Consider the following 26,098-nt stretch of genomic DNA (forward strand, 5'->3'; position numbering starts at 1 on the left):
ATTTTAAATTTGAGATAAAAATATATTTAAAAATATTTGTTTATAAAAGAGTAACTGTAAGTTATTACATATGTTCTTATTGATAAAAAACACTACTTTAAATAAAGTTGTATGCAATAAGTACAACTCATATGTAGTAAATGACTCACATTTAAATGAATCATAACAAATAAATTTAAATGATTTATTGTAACATAAATTAAAACATTTTAAATACTTACAATTAACAAAAGTATGAAATTTAATTAACATTTTTTACGTCTTACCTGTAAAAAAGAAAAGTAAAAATTAAATGATTAATATATGAAAATATGTACGGCAATAAAATTAAAATACTTAGTTTACACCACAAAAAAATAATTAAGAAAATATTCCAGTTTTAATTAAAACCCTTAATTGGTTCAAACAAAAAATTTCAATTAAACCAACGGATGAATCAATATGCCTTTGTCTTAAATAAAATAAATCTTTTTACTGCATTTTACTAAAAGATTTATTTAAATATTCAAATGAAGCAAATGCTTAATGCTTGACAGTTTTGCCAGCATAATTAAGTTTTTTTGACAGTGTCATTCAAAAGCTGATTAACGAAAAGTATTACAACTGACAGGCCATTAAATTGAAAATAATATTTATGTAATTGAAAGATATATACCACCGAAACCATTGGTGATGATGGAAAACAATTAGGGTCATTGCATTGAGGTCATAAAGAAAATGGAAATAGAAAAAAAATGAAGAAACCATTGTTTAATAAATGAAATATTTTTAAATAAAGAAAATAAACAATGATTTTAGCAGATTTCTTATGACTAAAATTCAATGTTAATGGGGAATCTAATCTAAATACTCACATTAATGAATTATTTGAAGAAAGAAGAATTAAGTATATTTGAATATTAGTTTTAATTGATTTAATAAATTTAATTGGTTTGACATTTTGGCTAACGTAATTAACTATTAAATTGATTTGAATACATCCGAAAGATACCGACATTTGCATTATCGTCTTACCACCTAGATGGCTCAAATTCGGAACGAATGTACACTTTGTAAATAGGAGTGAAGACCGTCGTCACTTTAGTATCCCCTTTTAAGCAAGAGCGGGGGCAGTCGTCACTTAACAGTACCCAAGTAATCTACAGAGTGAACACTTCAAGAAACATAACCAAAATGAGTTATTACCATGTATTGACTCCTTTGGACTAGCATTCTCACTGTCCCTTGTAATCTATGGAGTGGCTTCCTAGGACAAGCACATGTTAAAATAGACAGTAAACTGGACAGTCGGGTAGCTAGGTGTAACCCTAAGTGGCCTCCGGTAGGTTAGTGTTATGGTCTGGAGACCGGATGTGGTGGGTTTGATTTCCAACAGGCCCGATAGAGGCCGAGGGGATGGCGTCGGATTGAGGGATGAGACAGCCGCCGGGCAAACGAACGAACGAACGAACGAAACGAATACGAACGAACGAACGAACGAACGAACGAACGAACGAACGAACGAACGAACGAAACGAACGAACGAACGAACTGAACGAACGAACGAACGAACGAACGAACGAATCGAACGAACGTAACGAAGAACGAACGAACGAACGAAAACGAACGAACGAACGAACGAACGAACGAACGAACGAACGAACGAACGAACGAACGAACTAACGACTACGAACGAACGAACGAACGAAGACGAACGAACGAACAGAACGAACGAACGAACGAACGTGAAACGACGAACGAACGAACGAACGAACGAACGAAACGAACGAACGACGAACGAACGAACAAGAACGAACGAACGAACGAACGAACGAACGAACTAACGAACGAACTACGAAGAACGAACGAACGAACGAAAGAACGAACGAACGAACGAACGAACGAACGAACGAACGAAACGAACGAACGAACGAACGAACGAACGAACGAACGAACGAACGAACGAACGAACGAACGAAACGAACGAACGAACGAACGAACGAACGAACGAAGAACGAACGAACGAACGAACAAGAACGAAAACGAACGAACGAACGAACGAACGAACTAACGAACTAACTAACTAACTAAAAAAACTAACTAACTAACTAACTAACTAACTAACTAACTAACTAACTAAACTAACTAACTAACTAACTAACTAACTAACTAACTAACTAACTAACTAACTAAACTAACTAACTAACTAACTAACTAACTAACTAACTAACTAACTAACTAACTAACTAACTAACTAACTAACTAACTAGCTAACTAACTAAAGCTAACTAACTAACTAACTAACCCTAAGTGGTAGGTTAAATAGGTAATTCGTGACTGTCCAGCCGAAATGCTGGGTAAGACCTTACACATACTTACACATATACCTAAATTTGAATCTTTTGCATTTAAAAGTATTTAAACAAATACTAACAAAAACCCCAGTTATTTTTCAGACTTATTCATAAATTTTGTTTTCGTTTAGATTTAAATAAAGATTTATTAAAGATAAAATTTCAATTTTCGTATACTTTTTTATATGTTTGTATGTGTTTGAATGTTTTTTTCTTTCAGTTTGACAAATGTCCTTTTTACAACATCGTCATCATCAGTCATAGTAGTGGCATCATTCAAAAAGGAGTAGCAGTAGTAGTAGGTCATCATAATCAACAAGAACATGTACAATTGCTCGTTTTTATATTTATTTTATTTTTTTTTGTTTTATTATTTTTTTGTTTTTATTTAATTCTATAATTCTGCAAAACCTTGACCCATAAAATATAAATGGTACTAAATGCTACCATAACTTAAGGCCAAAAACAGTGAGTGAGCTGATTCGTATTCACATTCTGTTTTAATAATGATAATAATAATAATGAAAATAATAAAAAATCAACATAGCATATCTTATGGGTATATGAAATATTGCATATTTTTTGGCGCATTCAAGTAATGTTTAATTTTTTTTGCTGTTTATAAATGTTGAAAGGAATCAAGTGATTGTTTCTTTTTTTTTCATATATTTTCACATATAGCTTGTTCGTTTTGTTTTTGTTTCACTTCCTTTTTAGCTGGAGGATAATCTTATATATATATTATAATAAAATTTATTTATTTTTTTTTTGTTTTGCTTCACATAATAATGATTTATTTATTTTATATAGAGTATATTTTTAACAAGGATTTGAAGATATAAAGTCAATATTTATGAGTGTTTTTTAAAATTCACATCACAAGTTTATAACAGCATCCAAAACAAAAAAAGGATAGAACTTTTCATAAATTTTTTTTTTGGCAGACAAAATGAATTTTTAATGGATTTTTGTTTTATAAAAATAAAAGAAACAAATAAAATTAAATGAAAATTTATATAAAGAGAGCTTAAGGCGAATTTTAGAAACCCTATTTAATATGTTATAGTTATAAATATAAAAATGCTGTTAGTTTGCAGATCCTTATATTTTGATTTCTTCGCAGAATGTTTAAAAAGGAGATAGGCAATGGAGAGCTCTCCATCACGTTCACCAGTCAAGATTGCTCATTTCTATCTACTTGTCTCTGTATATGATATCGACAAAGTGCTAACCTTTCTCACTAGCATTCACACAAACGCAAATCACGCAAATTAATTTTCCAGGAAATCGGGATTTTGAAAACCTAAACAGAATGCTCATTTCTCACTATTTGTCTCTGTATGTGGTATCGGCAAAAAGCAAACTTTTCCTTCTCTCTAAAATTCTAAACACTAAGTAATAATTACTTTTTGATCATAAAACAAATAACTGCAAATAAATAATATCTTCACCGATTTATTTCTAAGCATATCCGTAACTTTATCTTCTTATCTTTTAGTAAAAATTGGCATTTAATAAACAATAAAATTCTAATGAAAAATCTAATGAAAAATTAGATTTCATACATTTGCAGTCTAGCCTACAGTCTAGTCTATAGAATAGCCTACAGTCTAGTATATAGTCTAATCTATAGTCCAGTCTGTAGTATATCTTAAAGACTATAGTCTAGTCAATAGTCTAGTCTATAGTTTAGTATATGGTCTAGTCTATAGTCTAGTCTGTGGTCTTGTCTATTTTCTAGTCTATGGTCAAGTTTATAGTCTAGTTCTATAGTTTATTCTATAGTCTAGTCTATAATCTAGTATTCAGAATCTATAGTCCAGCCTATATTCTATAGTCTAGTCTAGTCAATAATCTAGCCTATAGTGCAATCTATAGTCTAGTCTATGGTCGAGTCTATAGTCCGGACTATATTAGTCTAGTCTAGTCTGAAGTCTTGTCTATATCCTCGTCTATAGTCTAGTCTATAGTCCCGTCTATAGTCTAGCGGAAGATTAGTTTCGTATTTTAAGAAATTTTTTGTTGTAAGTTAGTACTATATAAAAATTCCAATTTTCCACGCGAAAAAACTGATACAGAAATAATCTTAAATACCAAAAACCTAAGACACCGTTACATACATAAATAAGCCAAAATACAAATACCGCTAAAATTCCATTACCGAAATAAGCCAAAATACTAATATCAATATAAACCAATATATAGATAACACATAGATACCGTTACCGAAATAAGTTTAAATACCGATACCGCTATCTTTTCACCGTTTCGAAACAGTTGTCAGCCCAAGGCTGAAAAAGTGAAAAATTTTATTTTAAATAAAATGGTTGCTTTTGGTGAAAAATCGAATTTTAAGTAAAACGATTGTTTTAGTAAAAAAGTAAATTTTTAGTGAAAAATCTAATTTTTAGTGAAAAATCTAATTTTTAGTGAAAAATCTAATTTTTAGTGAAAAATTTAATTTTTAGTAAAAAGTCAAATTTTTAGTGAAAAATCTAATTTTTAGTGAAAATTAAATTTTTAGTGAAAAATTAAATTTTTAACGAAAAATCAAATTTTTAGTGAAAAATTAAATTTTAGCGAAATAAGTGAAAAATCAATATTTTAGTGAAAAATCTAACTTTTAGTGAAAAATCGAATGTCACCGAAATAAGCCAAAATATCGATACCTCAGTGATGAAAAATAGATTTTTTAGTAAAAAATTTACTTTTTAGTAAAAAATATAATTTTTTACGAAAAAAAACTAATTTTTGGCGAAAGATCTAATTTTTGGTGAAAAAATCGAATTTTCGGTAAAAAATCGTATTTTTTCTGAAAAGTCATATTTGAAATACATATCTAGCGAAAGGTTAAATTTCCAGTGAAAAATAGAATATTAAGTGAATTTTAAGATAATTTTTTCTTAAAAACCCGGGTTTGAAAACTCAATTTTTCTTCATAGTAATCTCTTCCCGAAGTGTTAAATAAAATTCGCTAAAACCTTGTGTAAAGAGCAACTGACACTTTCAGTGAGTTTTTCCCACACAATTTAATGGATTTAAATGATTATATTCGCTATAATTTTAAACTATTAACTCCACCTTTTAGTGAATATTTTGCCACTCTAGTGTAGTTATTCATTGTTAATGGCGTTACATTAAAAAAAAGTTTTATTATTTACGGGCAAACCATAAAAGAGGTGTTAATTTAGATAATATATTTCCTATTTTTCAGGAAGAATTCGCGAATTTTATTTTTTTATTCGCGAATATGTACAATTTTTATATGAGTTTTTGATGAACAATTTAATTAGTAAGAGAATGGGAAGTAATGATGAGTATACTAATTTTTATAACATTCCCATTAACATCACCTTTCATCAAGACCCTGTTTTTAACATTAAGAGATACAGCGTGACAAAACCACCCAAAGGTATTTTACATTTTATTAGTTTGTTGGAAAATTTTAAATGTTGTTTGAAAATATAAATTTTCATACAAAAAAAAAAAATAAAAATAAAACACCAGAGAGCGAAAACAAGAAGAGGGCAACAACTCGTACAAGTATCAACATAAAATCCCATACACACTGTCATGGAGTAAGTTGTTCGAACTGCGCTGGTTACATGGCAATCTAAAGAGACTAAAAGTATTAAAGTTATTGTTGAAACAGCAGCAGGGTTGGCAACGAATGGATGAATAAATACCCAGCTTATGATGATGTTGCTTTTTTTTCATTCTGGATTCAACTTTAATTACAAGCCAGGGGGGTCCATTATAGCGAACCACCGGTAGGTAGTAGTATGTAACTGGTTTTGCCATTCAGTGTTAACGGAAGTTTTTGTAGACAAATCATCATCATCGTCATCATGTAAAACTCAACTGTGAGTTTTTTTCTTTTTTTTTTAATTTATAATTTTGCAATCAAAGGAATAAAGAAAAAAGTATTTGTTTGATGTTTAAAGTTTTTCTTTACAGTTGGTTTAATGTTTTTCATTTGTATTACTGTTAAGCAGTGCTTTTAAGGGAAGTAAAGGAATGTATTAATTAAGAGAAAATAAAAATATATGTTAAAAATCTATAAAACATTCTTTTAAACATCTGTCTTCTATAGAGCCACATAAATCTATTTTAAATCATATTTTAAGAACAATCTTTCTACAACCACTGTCATTGTCACTGCCACTGTCACTCTAGCCAATAACAAACACATGTGTGTTTAAGAAGAAAAAAAAAAACACAAAAAACTAAATTATGCTTCATTTAGATTTAAAAACAAATCACTTTTTAATTCATAGATTTATGATCTTTTTTAAACGTTCAAACAGTTGAGGAACTAAACGCAAATAAAACACATGTTTCCCAGCGACAATAACAAAAACAACATCAAATGAATTTTATAGATGCCACAACACCGCTCTCACTCAACAGTGACAATACAACCCCTCTTTACACACACACTCACTTGCCACTTACTATTTGTATGCAGGGGGTCAAATTAGTCATTACATTACAACAATTTTGAAATTTTCCCAACATTTGTTGTCGAAATCTTTAAGTTTTTTTCTTCTTTTTCGTAGATCTAACAGATTTATTATTTTAAGTGGCCTTAATGAAAAACATTTTAAATTGAGCGTTTGAATTTTATTTCTAAAGAATCAATTTATTTGATTTTTACAAAATTTGTTTAGATATTTGTTAAAAACAAATGTTTTACCATGTTTTTCTAATTCTTTAGAATTTTGAAACTTTGTTTGTAGATTGGCTTCTCAAGAAATTTTTAATAAATATTTATTTATTTTCTAAAGCGAAATAATCAATATAAAATTTCTGGGAAAGGAAATGCTCTAAGTTTGTTTGATAAGTAAGCAATTTTTAAAAATTTGTTATTTATTTATTTATGTATAAATTTTTTATAAAATACTTAGATACTCTTTAATTTTCAAAGAAATACTAAATTAATTTAGTTGGTAAATATCTCAGCAATAAAAAATACCAATTTGACAAGAATATAGACTAGACTAAAGACTAGTCTATAGTTTAGACTATATTCTATATTATAGTGTATAGTCTAGTTTACAGTCCGTCTATAGTATAGTCTAAAATCTAGTCTACAGTCTACATTGCACTCTAGTCTATAATCTATAGTCTAGTCCTTAGTCCACTATATAGTCCACTATATATAGTCTACTATATGGTCTAGTCTAAAGTTCTAAAGTTCTATGCATATATAGCATAGTCTAGTCTATAGTCTAGTTTATAGTCTAGTTTATAGTCTAGTTTATAGTCTGGAATATAGTCTGGTCTATAGTCTAGTCTATAATCTAGTCTATAGTCTAGTCTATAGTCTAGTCTAAGTCTAGTCTATAGTCTAGTACTATAGTCTAGTCTATAGTCTAGTCTATAGTCTAGTCTATAGTCTAGTCTATAGTCTAGTCTATAGTCTAGTCTATAGTCTAGTCTATAGTCTAGTCTATAGTCTAGTCTATAGTCTCGTCTATAGTCTAGTCTATAGTCTAGTCTATAGTTCTAGTTCTAGTAGTCTTAAGGTCTATAGTCTAGTCTATAGTCTAGTGCTATAGTCTAGTCTATAGTCTAGTCTATAGTCTAGTCTCATGTCTAGATCTATAGTCTAGTCTAGTAGTCTAGTCTATAGTCTAGTCTATAGTCTAGTCTATAGTCTAGTCTATAGTCTAGTCTATAGTCTCGTCTATAGTCTAGTCTATAGTCTAGTCTATAGTCTAGTCTATAGTCTAGTCTATAGTCTAGTCTATAGTCTAGTCTATAGTCTATTCTATAGTCTAGTCTATTTCTAGTCTAGTCTCTAGTCTAGTCTATAGTTCTAGTCTATAGTCTAGTCTATAGTCTAGTCTATAGTCTAGTCTATAGTCTAGTCTAGTCTTATAAGTCTAGTCTATAGTCTAGTCTATAGTCTAGTCTATAGTCTAGTTATCGTCTAGTCTATAGTCTAGTCTATAGTCTAGCTCTATAGTCTAGTCTATAGTCTAGTCTATAGTCTAGTCTATAGTCTAGTCTATAGTCTAGTCTATAGTCTAGTCTATAGTCTAGTCTAGTCTAGATAGTCTAGTCTATAGTCTAGTCTATAGTCTAGTCTATAGTCTAGTCTATAGTCTAGGTATAGTCTAGTCTATAGTCTAGGTATAGTATAGTCTATAGTCTAGTCTATAGTCTAGTCTATAGTCTAGTCTATAGTCTAGTCTATAGTCTAGTCTATAGTCTAGTCTATAGTCTAGTCTATAGTCTAGTCTATAATCTGTTCTATAGTCCATTCTATAGTCTAGTCTATACAGATGTCTCCTTTACATTTAGCTCGGCCCATAGATATTTTTATCATTATAATTGATTAAGAAGAGTAAAAGTCTCGAATACTGATATGAATAACAGCTGATGCCTGAACCTTGTTTTTCCGGTCTAAAAAATAACACTATTAAATGCATCTTGTGCCGCTTTATTTTAATGTTATTACACTGTTAACAAATAGTTTCTTATTTCCACCAAATTTTATTTTAAAATGTTTTTCACAAAAAGTATGTTGAAAATATAAATGTTAACAATATTTTATTTATTATATTATTTTGACCCTTTTAACTCCCTGAAAGTGAGTTTATTAGAAATTTTATTAACAATATCAAAATCTACAATATATTGTATGTACTAAGTATATAAAAATATATATAACATACACATGGTCATAAGCCGCAAGTTAAGCAACTAAAAATTTGCTTTTTTAAAAGTTTAATTTTTGTAATATTTGTAACTGATATGACTACAATAATACCAATTTAAGATCCCTTTATAAATATATTTTATTCAGAATGTTGGAACTAAACTGGTATTTTTTTTTTAATTTTTACCTAACAACAAAAATAGGACCCGCACTTTATTTCAAAAACAACTTTCAACCAGATATTTATTTCAATGTCAGCTTATAATAAGTGGAAAAAATAAATCCAACCAAAAAAAAAAACTGGCACAAAACTATTACCAGAGAAATATTAAACAACTTAATAAGGATGTAGAGAAACTGGAAAAAAAAGAAATAAAACATTAAGAACAAATGTTACCAAGCAACACCAACCGCACAAGCCATAAATGAAAATTAAGAACAAAAACTATATATAAAATAAAATATTATAAACTTGACTATAAAGAGAAAAACATAAGAGTATCAAAAAATGTGTATATGAGGGCCACAAACAACAACGACTGCATGATATTAGAACTAGGGATGCCAATCGGGACTGGTTTTTAGAAATCCCGGGATTCGGGATTTTTAAATAAATCCCGGAATCCCGATATCGGGATCCCGGGATTTCTAAATCCCGAAAAATATAAAAAAATTCAAAAAATCTTAATAATTTACCGACAAAAATAAAATGTTTTATTTCATATTGCAATATGAATACTCTTAGTAGGTGTTTACTTTCCAATAAGCATTTTGTGAAAAGAAAAACAAATTAATTCAAAGTACATACTTAGAATAAAATCTTTCCATCCCAGGCACTTAATAGTAGAATAAAAACCTGAAATAATACCCATGATATCCAAATTTACAATGGTTTCCAAATAATATTTAAATAGTATGTGTAATGGGGATCCATACGAGGCTACATAGAGCACCTGTACTGCACCTATATCTCCTCCACCTTATATCCCGTGTTCACTAACCAAGGGAATTGACTTCCATTATAGATATCCGATAGTATCAATGCCTATTTATTGCCCTTTTTATACCCTTAGTAGGGATGGTATATTGGGTTTCTCCGGAGTAGTGCTTTTGTTTTATACGGTCCTAAAATACGCTGATGAAATTTGAAATGATCGGGCTTTTGATCCGAGCCCCCATACAAAACACAGCTTTAAAAAAGAATTAGTGTCCACAATTCGCTTAAAAAGAGAACTGTCGCAATGAAATTCAGCATAAAACATTTTATGTAACCTAAATTCGCCCTCCAAATTTTATGAGGATCGACTCATATGATGGCGTCCTTCCCCCAAGCATATTTCAGAAAAATAGTTTTTTAACAATAAAGTGCTAGAATATATCGGAGGCGAGGTATACTTTTATTATGAAAACTAAATTACATTTTACTCTCATAACTGGTGTATGGGGTTATATGGTCGGCCTCGCCCGCCTATAATTTCGTACTTGTTATTTTTATATATCCGATAGTATCTATGCCTATTTAGTATAGCAATGAAATTTGATATTCGTAAATCCCTGACGAGCCAAAACCTCTCTACCAAATTTTATGTGGGTCGGTTCATAATTGACCCTACCCCCATATAAGGTCCCGTTAAAAAAATGACTTTAACGCTCATTACTGGCTTAAAAATACGAGTATAGCGATGAAATTCGATACACATATGTTTCATGCGAGTCAAAATCTCTCTACCAAGTTTTATGTGTTTCGGTCCATAATTGACCCTACCCCTACATAAGGTCCCATCCAGATAAATACTTTAACGCTCATTACTGGCTTACAAGTACGAGTGTAGAGATGAAATTTGAGATAAGTAAGTTTCTTACTCGCCAAAAGCTAAGAAACTTTTATAGGAACGTAAATCTTCCTACCGGAAAGTGTATGAACCAAAATTGGTCTAAAAAAATTATGAAAAATTTTATAAAAACGGTCAATGATTCACCCTACCTCTCATATAAGGTCCTATCAGTAAATTTGATGAGTAATATCACCCTGATGTTTATAGAAAAGCATATTCGGCATAGCCGAATATAGCACTCTTACTTTTTTTGATATTTCAGCTTGTAAGTTAGTAGAGTCATCTTAAGTCCAAAAACTTTTTAAATTCTCTTATTTAGTACTTTATAATGTATAAAATAGCGGAAAAATACTTAAAAATTCGGGATTTTAAAATCCCGAAATTTCCCGGCATTTCATTTTTTAAAGTCCCGGTTTTCGGTACTTTCAAATCCCGAAAATCCCGGGATTTTCGGGAATCGGGAATTCCCGTTTGGCATCCCTAATTAGAACCCTTTAAAATAATGAAGGTAAAAAGTTTTTTGTTCATAACTAAAGACAAACAACATACGAGCATAAGCAGGAACAGAAAATCATGTTGGACTATATGCTTTTAACTTCACCTAAAGATGGCAATTTAGAAGATTGTTTTCAAAAAAGAATAACAAAAAAACTGAAAACGACAGCAGAATGATTTTGGTAGAACGAGTATAAATAATACTAAAGGATGTTTAGTGGCTCATTTTTGTTTGTTTGTTCGAATGGATAATGTGAACTGGCATGCCTGGCATGCCATTCCACATCATCCATGGCAGTCTAGATAAAATAATAAACAAAAATTGCGCTAATAAAAAAAGTTAAACAAGTTTTTCTACGAGGGTCGTTACATGATTGATAAATATGACTTTAAATTATAATTAATAATTTTGAAATACTTATCAAACGCTCCTCGTAAACTAAACACATGCTGACTGGCCATAAACCATTAAAGTCATAAACATCAGCAGTAAAACAAAACCAGGCGCAAAAAGGGCTCACTTTGTATGCCTGTATGGTTGGATGGATACATTTTATGGATAAAAATAAAGAAATCATTTTCTCTTTTTTTCGCATTATATAAAAATCAATTCTTTAGCTTTGTCTTCTTTTTTAGAAAGAACAAAACAACACTGTCGGCAGTTTAATACAAATAATAAATAAAAAAATATGATGTTGATAAAAAATATGTTTAAAGTAGAGAAAAATAAATAAGACACTTCAATCAAATAAAGAAAATCATTAACACTTAAAGAAATGAATTCATCAGTTTTCTAAATGTGAAAGATATGGACCAGAGTAATTGCGATAAGAGATAAGATCTTAAATGATCGCAGACTATATCACACTAAACATATACATACTTGGCCGTAGACTAGATCACAGATTCATATATGAACTATTGACTAGATCACAGAGCATTTTATAGAAAAGGTCACAAACTACTTTATTAACTAAATCACAGATCACATAGATCATAGAGTCGACTCTAGATCGTAGAATATTCTATAAATTATCATAAGCTTAATAATATACTTGCTATGATCTAGTTTAAAGATTAATCTTTGAACTAGTTTATATATTATATTACAGACTATAGACGATATCACAAACTACTCTATCAACTAGATCACAGACTAATCTATAAGACAATCTATAGGCCAGACAAGTCTATAGACTAGATCATAGAGTAAAAGTAGATCGCAGAATATTCTATAAATTAGCATGAACTTAATCATATACTTGCCCATAAATAGGCCAGATCACAAATAGGTTTACGGACTAGATCACAGAAGGACTAGTCTAGATTTAAAACTAGGCTATAGGATGCATCATAGACTGTGTACAGGCTGGATCAGTTACTAGTCTATAGACAAGATCACAAACTACTCTATAAACTAGATCACAGACGAATCTATAAACTAGATCATAGTCTAATCTGTAAATCAGACAAGTCTATAGACTATATCATAGAGTTTGCCCGTAGACTAGATCACAGATTGGTATTGGAACTATTGACTAGATCACAGATCAGTCTATAGAAAAGATCACAAAATACTTTATAAACTAAATCATAGATCACATAGATCACAGAATCGACTCTAGATAGTAGAATATTCTATAAATTAATATAAACTGAATCGTATACTAGCTATGATCTAGGTTTTATATTATATAACAGAATAGTCTATAGAAAAGATCACAAACTACTTTATAAACTAGATCACAGATCACATAGATCATAGAGTCGACTTTAGATCGTAGAATATTCGATAAATTAACATAAACTTAATCATATACTTGCTTTTATCTAGTTTAAAGATTGGTCTATGAACTAGTTTTTATACTTACAAGATCACAAACTACTCTATAAACTATATCACAGACTAATCTATAAACGAGGTCATAGTCTAATCTATAGGCCAGACAGGCGTATAGGCTGGATCACTTACTAGTCTATAGACAAGATCACAAACTACTCTATAAACTAGATCACAGACTAATCTATAAACTAGATCACAGTCTAATCTATAAACCAGAATAGTCTGTAGACTTGATCTTAGAGTAGACTCTTTTATTGGCTAGATCACAGATCAGTCTATTGAATATTTTTAAAACTCCTTTACTAAACTATAAACTAGATCACAGTCTACTGTGACTAGACTATATCATAGAGTAGACTCTAGATCGCAAAATCTGTATATTAGATCACAGAATAGTCAGTGGACTAGATTACAGATTCGTTTTTAGGCAAGATCACAGATCAATCTATAAACTACATCACAATTTAATCTATATATTAGCTCACAATTAAGTATAGATCACAGGCTAGTCTATATACTAGATCACAGAGTAGAACACAAAGTAGACTCTGAGTCACAGAAGAGCCTATAAATTATATGACAGAATAGTGATCACAAATTACCTTTAAATAAGATCTCTAACTAGTCTTAAAACTAGATCACAGTTAATCTGTAGACTAGATCACTGACTATTCTAGCAACTCGATTAGTCAAACTAAACTAAACTATAGACTAGATCATAAACTGAACTGAAAATGCATTTAAATTTTATTAAGTTTATGTAAAATTTTTCTAGAATTTTTGTTTTTGTAATTCAAGTACTTTACTGCAGTAATTAAGCGATTAAAGTGATTTTGAAGTTGTAGTTATTTGTCTAATGCATTTAAACGATTAAAGAGCGTTTCATTCTTTTTTTCTCATAGAATTTTTTTGACATCAAAAGCAGGATGTATGAGTATTTTGCTGTTTTTCATAAAGAGTAGAAATACCGCCACATAGAAAGAAAAGTATGTATGAAGAACCTGGTTTAATGGCAAGAAAAGTATGTTGATTTTCTTTTTTTTTTAATGATTACGAGCATAAGTATCTGGGATCTATAGCTATATCTGTAACTGGGGAATGAATATAAACAAGTGAATGAACGTGGAAAAATAAGAATTCAAACAGCATAGAGTGAGTACAAGCACAGTTATCTTTAATTACAACTGAGCTCTGCTCTAACAGCAGACATGAATGTGAAAACTGAAAAAAAGAACTCTATAAAAATGGAAAATAATAAAGGAATTCTCAGAGCTCTTGAAAGTAGAAAAAGAAATAAAGAAGACTAGACGCGAACAACACAACACATATCAACACGACAGCACAATGCGAAGCAGTATGAGGGACAGGGACTACATGTATGTATGTAAGTGGGAACGAATACATTTGACTCAAGTGCAAGTTTAGAAGAACAACAGACAATATAAGGGAATGACAGACAGTCAAACGCACAAAACTCAGACCGACTGGCATCACAGCATACTTGCAACATACATCCATCCATCCCCACATGCAGTAGAAAACCAACAATTGATTCACAATTTTACAGCAAACGTTGTGAACAAAACCAAAACGCAAAAAAAAAACTTGTCACATCTTCTTGCACAATTTTCAAGTTACAGATTCGTACGCTTTATTCTTTACTACTTCTGAACTATAGTTTTTTGTGGTTGTTGCTTTTGTTTTTATTCCAAAAGCTCAACATGATGAAATTCATTAATTTTTTTTCCTTTCGTCTAGATTGTGGGTTGCAACACATTTATTCGCCTGCATGTACATATTTTGAAATGAGATATTATGTTCTTTATTGGATTGAAATCTATTTAAAATTAATTCTATGTCGGGAATTAAAATGGAAAATTGTAGTGCAGTCTAGTCAAATCTATAGTCTAGTCTATAGTCTAGTCTATAGTCTAGTCTATAGTCTAGTCTATAGTCTAGTCTATAGTCTAGTCTATAGTCTAGTCTATAGTCTAGTCTATAGTCTAGTCTATAGTCTAGTCTATAGTCTAGTCTATAGTCTAGTCTATAGTCTAGTCTATAGTCTAGTCTATAGTCTAGTCTATAGTCTAGTCTATAGTCTAGTCTATAGTCTAGTCTATAGTCTGTCTATAGTCTAGTCTATAGTCTAGTCTATAGTCTAGTCTATAGTCTAGTCTATAGTCTAGTCTATAGTCTAGTCTATAGTCTAGTCTATAGTCTAGTCTATAGTCTAGTCTATAGTCTAGTCTATAGTCTAGTCTATAGTCTAGTCTATAGTCTAGTCTATAGTCTAGTCTATAGTCTAGTCTATAGTCTAGTCTATAGTCTAGTCTATAGTCTAGTCTATAGTCTAGTCTATAGTCTAGTCTATAGTCTAGTCTATAGTCTAGTCTATAGTCTAGTCTATAGTCTAGTCTATAGTCTAGTCTATAGTCTAGTCTATAGTCTAGTCTATAGTCTAGTCTATAGTCTAGTCTATAGTCTAGTCTATAGTCTAGTCTATAGTCTAGTCTATAGTCTAGTCTATAGTCTAGTCTATAGTCTAGTCTATAGTCTAGTCTATAGTCTAGTCTATAGTCTAGTCTATAGTCTAGTCTATAGTCTAGTCTATAGTCTAGTCTATAGTCTAGTCTATAGTCTAGTCTATAGTCTAGTCTATAGTCTAGTCTATAGTCTAGTCTATAGTCTAGTCTATAGTCTAGTCTATAGTCTAGTCTATAGTCTAGTCTATAGTCTAGTCTATAGTCTAGTCTATAGTCTAGTCTATAGTCTAGTCTATAGTCTAGTCTATAGTCTAGTCTATAGTCTAGTCTATAGTCTAGTCTATAGTCTAGTCTATAGTCTAGTCTATAGTCTAGTCTATAGTCTAGTCTATAGTCTAGTCTATAGTCTAGTCTATAGTCTAGTCTATAGTCTAGTCTATAGTCTAGTCTATAGTCTAGTCTATAGTCTAGTATAGTCTAGTCTATAGTCTAGTCTATAGTCTAGTCTATAGTCTAGTCTATAGTCTAGTCTATAGTCTAGTCTAGTAGTATCTATAGTCTAGTCTATAGTCTAGTCTATAGTCTAGTCTATAGTCTAGTCTATAGTCTAGTCTATAGTCTAGTCTATAGTCTAGTCTATAGTCTAGTCTATAGTCTAGTCTATAGTCTAGTCTATAGTCTAGTCTATAGTCTAGTCTATAGTCTAGTCTATAGTCTAGTCTATAGTCTAGTCTATAGTCTAGTCTATAGTCTAGTCTATAGTCTAGTCTATAGTCTAGTCTATAGTCTAGTCTATAGTCTAGTCTATAGTCTAGTCTATAGTCTAGTCTATAGTCTAGTCTATAGTCTAGTCTATAGCCTAGTCTATAGTCAAGTCTATAGTCTAGTGTATATTCTAGTCTATAGTCTAGTCTATAGTCTAGTCTATAGTCTAGTCTATAGTCTAGTCTATAGTCTAGTCTATAGTGTAGTCTATAGTCTAGTCTATAGTCTAGTCTATAGTCTAGTCTATAGTCTAGTCTATAGTCTAGTCTATAGGTTAGTCTATAGTCTAGTCTATAGTCTAGTCTATAGGTTAGTCTATAGTCTAGTCTATAGTCTAGTCTATAGTCTAGTCTATAGTCTAGTCTATAGTCTAGTCTACAGTCTAGTCTATAGTCTAGTCCATAGTCTATAGTGATGAAGTCAAATACTTTCAAAACTTCAAACACTGAATTGCATTGACATCTTAATTTGAACGCTGCTTGCATTTCACTAGATATATCCATTTCTTGTGCAACTTCAAGTGGTTGGTTGTCTCTCCCTCCCCTATTACCAAGTGAGTATGTGCGTCTGAATTGTTCTTAAATGTGCGTCTCCGTAATGTCAAGGATTTATTTTTTTTGTACATTCTACCCATTGAATTTTTTTAATATGTATATCATCGTTGCTGTCATTAAACGTGATAAAGGTTTAAACATAGAAACAGCAATTTTAAGAAATTAATTTAATTTACGAGTTCAGTGTGATAATATAAAGGGAGGAACAGGAGATAAAAAAAACTTTAAAGCATGTCAGATTAAGTTCTTAAAACTTTATGTTGTATCTTGATAATTGACACTTCAAAATTTGGAGGTTGTTTTTCTTTTATTCGTCGTCTGTTTTTTTATATTTCTAACAAATGGTAGAGAATAAAATGGATTTAAGAAGTTTTTGGTTAAAAGCAATATTTATTAAAAAAGGAAATTAAAAATTTTTATTTAACTGCTTAATATTTTTTACAATTTCAAAAATATGTACATATAATAAATGTCATGCCAACTAAAATCTATTTATTTCAATTTCTTATTTTAATATCTGTCTATTTACTTAGTTTTATTATTTGACATAATTAACCAGTTTTTAAATATAATTTATATGAGAAATTTGTGAAGGGAATTATATTTATGAAATTTTAAACAAACATTTCCAAAAAAGAAACATTAATGGCATGACATCTTTGCCAAAAAAAAGAAAAGTAATTTGAAATTTTAATAAATTTAAAACATGCTGCCAGAGTTGTTGCAACTAATAGAACTTAATTTAGTACACAGAAATACACAAACATTCCCATACCGTCATAGGAAGCATCACTAAAGAGTACATGGAATATTATTTAACATTGCCAAAGCAAAGCAAATAGGAATCTGCTGTACATGTTGTATTATGGCATAACAAGTACCTGTCTAAAATATATTTCATTTACATAAATACTTTGACTAAACAGTAAAATATGAATAGTAGGGACAAACAAGATTTCATTAATAAAAATTTATATCGAAAATTCTTTTTTGTAATCAGGATTTTACTGTTTAGAATACACAGCAGCATATACGACAACATTAATCTCAACAGTAGCAACAGAATACATTACAGCAACTGTTGATGAGCATAATGATGTTGCTGATAGTTTTTTCATGTTTGAGTTTGTTGTTGTGTAGTCTGGTGGGGGTTGTAGTATGTATGTATCTGTGTGATGTGAACACATTTTCATGTTCATTTACACACCAACACACCCACACGCACAATCACAATATGTCTTCATTTAAATAATAAGTTAGTAAAACTTTTATTTTTTTTTTGTGTTTGAGTCTTTTATTTAGTATAAAAGATTAATTAGAGCATAAGTTAGTTTTGAGATTTACACATAAACTAGACAAATTTCTATGCAGTAAGGGGCTACAAAGAGGCAGGCAGATTTTAAGAGAATGTAATGTTCTTGGAAGCTATTTCGGACTAGTTTACTTATATGGTTTAGTCTATGATTTAGTAACTGCTATAAGATACGATCCAGTATATGATTGATCGCAGGCTACGATATTGACTATCTAATATATTGACGATTCTACTATAATTTATGATTATCAAACGATCTAGTCTGTGAAATAGGCTTTGATCAAGTCGATGGTTTAGTAACTAAATCACAGACTAGATCTAGTTCATGATCTAGTCTGTGTTCATGATCTGTGTTCATGAGTCTAGTCTATAGTCTAGTCTATAGTCTAGTCTATAGTCTAGTCTATAGTCTAGTCTATAGTCTAGTCTATAGTCTAGTCTATAGTCTAGTCTATAGTCTAGTCTATAGTCTAGTCTATAGTCTAGTCTATAGTCTAGTCTATAGTCTAGTCTATAGTCTAGTCTATAGTCTAGTCTATAGTCTAGTCTATAGTCTAGTCTATAGTCTAGTCTATAGTCTAGTCTATAGTCTAGTCTATAGTCTAGTCTATAGTCTAGACTATAGTCTAGTCTATAGTCTAGTCTATAGTCTAGTCTATAGTCTAGTCTATAGTCTAGTCTATAGTCTAGTCTATAGTCTAGTCTATAGTCTAGTCTATAGTCTAGTCTATAGTCTAGTCTATAGTCTAGTCTATAGTCTAGTCTATAGTCTTGTCTATAGTCTTGTATATAGTCTTGTCTATAGTCTTGTCTATAGTCTTGTCTATAGTCTAGTATATAGTCTAGTATATAGTATAGTCTTTAGTCTAGTCTATAGTCTAATCTATAGTCTATAGTCTAGTCTATAGTCTAGTCTATAGTCTAGTCTATAGTCTAGTCTATAGTCTAGTCTATAATCTAGTCTATAGTCTAGTCTATAGTCTAGTCTATAGTCTTGTCTATAGTCTTGTCTATAGTCTAGTCTTGTCTATAATCTAGTCCATAGTCTAGTCTATAGTCTAGTCTACATTCTAGTCTATAGTCTAGTATATAGTCTAGTCTATAGCCTAGTCTATACTCTAGTCTATATTCTAGTTTATAGTCTATACTCTAGTCTATAGTCTAGGCTATAAATGATTTACTTAGACCACGATCTAGTTTATTACTTAGAAAATGATCTAGTTTGTGATCAAGTCTATAATATAGTCTATCAACTAGTCTCCGATCTATTCTAGACTAATCAGTGGTTTAATCTATGGTCTAGTGTTTAGTCTTGACTCTATGACACCATAATCTAGTTTAAGGTTTAGTTTTTGACTAATGTGTAAACCAAGTTTTTAGTTTCCAAGGAGATGGAAATTAATTCTTTCAAATTATTCCATTACTGTTTAAATACGCAAGCAACTACAACAAATATTGTTCTCTATTCGTATGTATATTCCAATGAAAGTAAAGATTAATTGTACTTTTGTTGCATGAGTATGAGTTCTAAAACATTAAACACAATTCTCCTTTTGTAAGTACATAGCTTGAAAATTAATAATAATGTTTACACATACAGATTTAAATACACATAGTAGATACGCACACACATGCTCACATGAAAGTAAATCAACAAAACTATAGCATAATGTTTTGTGTGTGTGTGTGTGTGTTTGTTCAAATATTGCTGCAGGATATAATGAGAATATTGTGGTTTTATTTAATCTCTTTCATACTGTCTCACTCTTCCTACCTTCTTTCAAACTGTCAACATGACAGTTGTTATAAAACGCATTGTAAGGCCTTACTCCTTAGACTTTAAATGTTGTTGCTTAAATTGTAACAAATTTCATCAATTAAATTATCTGACCTAAATTTTATGTTTTTATAATTATTGTAATTGTCAAAAACATTTTTGTTTTGCTGCTGTCCTTCTTTCTCGGGTGATGATGTTACTACTGCCAACAATAACAGAATAAGGCAGCATAAGACAAATGAAGGAATAAGTGAAAAGGAGATATTTGAGGAAGGGAGGTGCGGGGGGTGGTTGTTGGACAGGAGGGGAAGAAAGTAAGAACAAGGGCAAAAGTGGCGGAGAAAAGGGAAGGGAAACGAGACAAAGAGTGGGACACGTGAGGGAGCCAAGGGAAAGGTAGGGCGTAGTGAAAGGGGAGGAAGGGGCAACGGAAAGGGAGCCAAAGGGAGGAAGAGGGGAGAAGGAGGGGAGGGGGGGGAGGGGAAGAACGGGAGGGAAGGGGGAAGAGCAGCGAAGAAGTAGAAAGACAGAAGACAGACAGACAGACGGACAGACAGACAGACAGAAGACAGACAGACTAGACAGACAGACAGACAGGACAGACAGGACAACAGACATACAGACAGACAGACCGACAGACAGACAGACATACAGACAGACAGACAGACAGACAGACAAGACAGACATACAGACATACATACAACATACAGACATACATACATACATACATACAGACATACATACATACATACATACATACATACATACATACATACATACATACATACATAGACATACATACATACATACATACATACATACATACATACATACATACATACATACATACATACATACATACATACATACATACATACATACATACATACATACATACATACATACATACATACATATTTGTATGAAAATACTTTTTGAAGTTGACGGACGGACGGAGAGACATCGTTAATCGAATCAGGAAGTGATTTTGAGTCATTTCATAGGTACATAGGTGTGGATCCAATATTTTTGTTAGATATAAACAAAATTTGCAAAGCATAGTACTATAGTAGTATAAAGGGTATAAATACCACGAATATAACGAAAATCTTGAGTTTTCAAGATTTAGATGAAGATATCTCGAAGAATAAAGAAGATAGGTCAGATGTTAAGCCTTTATTTTAAAGTTGATAGAATGGTCTTTAAGATAGCATATAAAATTTTCTAAATAATGTTGTCTTGGCGCTGTTATAACGTCTAAAAATAGCATTTTATCAAATTTCTGGACACAACATCTCAAATTCCAGATGTGATGGAGAAAGTCTGACTTCATATTCGCTGCTCAATCCTTTAGAAACGTCTAACTTGGTCTCAGGCTTTCGACTTTTTTCAAATTTTGTCGGTCTGTGTAATTGGTTCCACCAAAAAAACGTATTACTATTAACTAAAATCCCAACATGTATGAGTACTCCTCATATATGGAATACATTTGGGAATACATACATCATCATTTGGTGAGTATGTATGCGTCTGTGTGTGCTTCTGTTTGAGATCATATGTATGATGCGGCACGTGACAGATGTAAATGTAACAATAATTAACAATAAAAACGAAATAATAATTAAATAAAATACTAACAATTAACTTGATAAGTTACTTCTTGATAAGAAACAAAAACTTTAACGAAATAGTTAATTTAATAAAAAGATATTTTGAAGAAAATATAAGGAGAAATAATTGAAAATTATTGCCAACATGTGAACATTAATAAACAAATTAGATTTAAACTTAGCAATATAAGATAGTTAACTAAACATAAGATAAGTTAAGTAGAGTCTTTCTTTGGGGCTATTAACTTTGTATTATAAGACTTGTTGTAGCATGTCTGTCTATATTTACAATTCAAATAAGTCATCTTTTCTAGCTTTAGTCTAAAAGCTTAATTTAACCTTTTGACCTTTATAATCCCATAATGCTTAAGGTAAGTCTCAAACCCTTGTTAAAAGTGTCAAGTTGAAGGTCTAAAAAAAATACTTAAAATTTTATTCTTAAAAAGCACAATTTTCCTAAATGTAGTTTTTAAACAAAAATTAAAATAAAGTTGTTTAAAAAACTAACAAAACTTTTTTTAGACTATTTAGTTTTAAAAGTAATTCCAACGTGTAGACAGACACTGAGTGCTTTTTAGTTACACAACTAAAAGAGGCACTTCATGAATTTTAATTTTGCGTGTCAAATCCTTTCAATGTTTTTTTTTTTTCTTCCATGAGTCTTGTCTAAGAAAGTAACGCACAATAAAACCAAAAAACAAATGTAAGCAAACCTTCTACCCCTTATACAAAAAGAAACCTAAACACCATTACCAGCACCAACCACTGCTGGCAAGTAAATCTCCCTCCAAAAAAAAAAAAAAAAAAAAATTCGCATAAATTTTATACACAAAAAAGAACATGTTGCTTCATGCCCCTTTTCTTAAAAAAAACATAAAAATTAAGACTTTTTTCTTTTTAATCTTTAAGTAACAAAATTTATATGTCTCTTGAGTGTTGTACAACATGCAGGATACTGATATGAAACACACACTTCTACTTCTTCCTTCCTTATACTCCCCACACATTGGTGCTTACAAAGACAGCCTGACAGACAGACAGACATACTGACAGTCAAAACAAGTAAACAAAAGTTTTTTTTCTATCTTGTATTTTTTTTAAGAAATATTCCCTTTTGGGATATAAAGAAAATTCCATTATTTTCATATTTAATCCTTGAAGATCAAAATTGTTTTTAGTTTTACCGTTATGACTTGATAAGCAGTCGCTATGAGTCGAGTCAAGTCAAGTCGCGTCGCTGTCTAAACATTAAAAACAAAACTGTCGCCTTTGCAATTTTAGGCAAAAAGGGACAAAAGGATGAGTATGGTTTCCTTAAAAACAATTACGTTTTATTTTTTTTATTTAATAAACTTTTGTTGGGTTTTTTATATTAAAGTTTAGAAAAAGTTTTTTTTTTTCATTTATTTTGGTCTAATTTTCTCAGAATAAACTTGGTAAATATTTGCTGTAACAGAATTACATACTATCCCCTCAAAGCAACAGTCCCAGGACTGTTGAGTGAGAATTAATTGGAATAGGCTTCTCTAATTGTGGAGAAAGCTTTTACCATCCAAGTGATATACTTATTATAAAATTTGTCAATTAATTATAGTTTTAAATGCAACGTATAATAAAATAATTACTAAAATATAAACTTTAAAAGTTAAAGCTTTAAAGCCATTAATTGAAAACTTTAAAAGCTTTTCTAAAGTTTTAGTAAAAGCTTTATAACATCGCTTATTTAAAAAAAATTAATTGCTTAAATCAGATAAGCTCTTAATGTTGAAGCTTATAGTTGTAGCTTATACATATGTATATCCTAGAAGATTTTGTAAAAAATCCTTATCAAAACGTTTAAAATTTGCATCTATAAATTGAATAAAAACCCTTAGCATTAAAATTAAGCTTTTACGTTTTGTATTATTTAGTCGTTATGTACATTAAGCTCTTCTTAATGTCTCTCTTTCTGTTCAGTCTCTTGACAGTTAGTTTTGTTAGAATAAACTTCTTTCAATGTGGAGAAAGCTTTTACTTTAATAACTTATTGAAAGCTTTGATATTCGAAGCTTATTGAAAGTTTTGATATTTGAAAATTGATTCTTTTAAGGCATTAAACGAAAACTTTAAAAGCTTATTCAAAGCTTTGGTATTCGAAGCTTATTAAAAGCTTTATAACTTTGTTTATTTTTTTTTTTTAAATAGTTTAGTTAAACGAAAAAATTGTTATCAAAACTTTAAAATTTAAATTTATGTCTTGAATTTAAAATCTCAACATTGAAATTAAGCTTTTAAGAATTGTATCATTGAAATGTTTTGTTTACATTAAGCTCTTCAATAACTTACAAGTAAAAAGTGAATTTAAGTCAAAAAAAAAAAATCGAATTTTGTTATTTGTATTTTAGTATTTTTTTAACAGGATTAACTTTGATAAGGAAGCATTTAATCCCAAAAGCTTTTTCGAAAATCCTTATTAACGCTATTTTTGTATATATTTTAAGTTTTTTTAATCTTCAGTCGATTTCTTACTTAAACATTGACATTAAGCTTTTTGGAAAACTGTATGACTAAAAAAGCTTTCAAAACTTTATGGCTTACGTTTTAATAGCAAATATAATTTGAACAAAATATTCAATCTAATGATATGGGGACTTCTAGTTACTAGCTGATATTCTTGTAATTTGTGTAAAAAATAAACTTTCAAAACTTTAACATTTGACTCTAGAGCTTTTATATATACTAAAATGAGATTTAATATCTTAAGATTTGTAGCAAGCAGATATTTATTTATGCTTTGAAACTTAAGCTTAAGCATTTCAAAATAAATCACTATCCTAATAAAAAGCTCTTAAAGCTTTAAAGCTTGCGTTTTAACTCAAGAAAAATAATTCATTTAATAAGAGTTTGAAAGATTTCAGTTAAATTTCCAATTGGATTACATTAATTAATTGCTCAAGGGAAATTATACATATATTTCTTGACAAGAAGCTTAAAAACAAAAGTTTTTTTTTTAATTGCAATGGAAAAAACATAAACTCAAATAAATATATATGCTGCAAACTAGTAGTAGCTCTGATAAAAGTTTTAGTCTTTTTTCACTTTTAAAAAAACGATGACTATAAAAAACAACAATGAAGATTTTGTTGAAGAAGATATGAGAGAGCTGAACATTTCAAGGTTTTCCAAAGCAAAACATAATAAAACTTTATATTCTTCTAATACTGCAACTCCTTTTTTTAAAACAACCATATAAAATTAAGAATAATGAAAAAAATAACTTTGTCTTTTAACTTGTATACATTCTTTATCGCAGACATTTTGGAGTGCAGAAAGAAAACGTGATGTTGTCAGATTTTTGCATGCAAATTGCTTTTATGGTTGGTTTCTTAACAGTCTGCCCGAGTCTTACTATATTTTACTTACAAAATTTTTTTTTAAAATATTTTTCTGAATCTCTTATTTACTACGCCTAAGGATTCAAATACTTATAAAAACACTTGGTTGAGGAAAAAAAAAAAAAACAACAAAATCCTTAAGTTTATTATACTTTATAGAATTTTTTCTGTGTGCGTGTGCTTTGGCATAATGCAAGTTATTTTGAATTTTCCAAATACATAACAAATATTTAATTTAATTTTTTAAAGCTTTAAGGAAATTGAAAAAATCAGAATCCATTATTTGTTTTTGTAATCGTTTGTGTTTAATGGTATTATAGTCAATATTGAGAAAGCAAAAATTTAAGAAATGTTTCCCTCGATTTTTGCTTATGTACTTCAAAATCATCTCATGTGCATAAATATGTATGTATTTTTTATCAGAACTTTATCAAAGAAACCTCAAAACTTGTATTCAGCCAAACAGTGCGTGTGCGGTTGTATTGATTTTAGCCCAACCATATTAACTTAACATGAATATGAGCTTTTGGGAGTTGCCAATTTTAAGGATTTTGGATTTTTTTGGAAATATTACAAAAAAAGCTTCTGGGATAAATAAAGCTTTCAAATGTACGAATCTTTAATAACTTTCAAGGTTAAATATTATTTAAAAATTTAAGATTAAAATTTAAGGATTCAGAAATAAATTTACTTCTGGTGAAAATCACTAGATAATTTAGGTAAAAATATTAATATGAGCTTTAGGAGTTGCCAATTTTAAGGATTTTCAGAATTTTTTTAAACAAATTCAAAAAAATACTTAAAACCTTTTAGGATAAATAAAGCTTAAGAGCTTTTATGATAAATAAAGTTTAAACGTTTTTAGGATAAATAAAGCTTAAAAGCTTTAAATGGATGAAGCTTTCAAAACTTTTAAGAGAAGACGTATTTTAAAGTTTATAAGTTTAAGGTTAAAAGTTTCCATTATGTTTATTTAAAAGCTTTTAGACATAATTTTAATTTAAAAGCTTTTGGTTTATTGTTAACAAAAATGATTACATTTATTCA

The 26,098-nt window shown here is 30.0% G+C and overlaps 1 protein-coding gene across 1 annotated transcript in view; it reads right to left on the reverse strand.

Moving 5' to 3' along the window:
• Positions 1–237: 237 nt before the first annotated feature.
• Positions 238–26,098, reverse strand: part of LOC119609457 (protein roadkill-like) — a 167,362-nt gene continuing 141,501 nt past the window's right edge. Inside the window, exons 3-4 of the mRNA XM_037964245.1 lie at positions 4,584–4,624; positions 238–266 (exon numbers count right to left, since the gene is read on the reverse strand). Of these exons, the coding sequence (XP_037820173.1) occupies positions 4,586–4,624 (39 nt within the window). The 3' untranslated portion in view covers positions 238–266; positions 4,584–4,585. The remainder of the gene's footprint in view (positions 267–4,583; positions 4,625–26,098) is intronic.

The sequence above is a fragment of the Lucilia sericata genome, unplaced genomic scaffold, assembly GCF_015586225.1.
Source record: "Lucilia sericata isolate MDLA Ls3-8-SP2 unplaced genomic scaffold, ASM1558622v1 Contig000983F_arrow, whole genome shotgun sequence".
NCBI classification, from domain to species: domain Eukaryota; kingdom Metazoa; phylum Arthropoda; class Insecta; order Diptera; family Calliphoridae; genus Lucilia; species Lucilia sericata.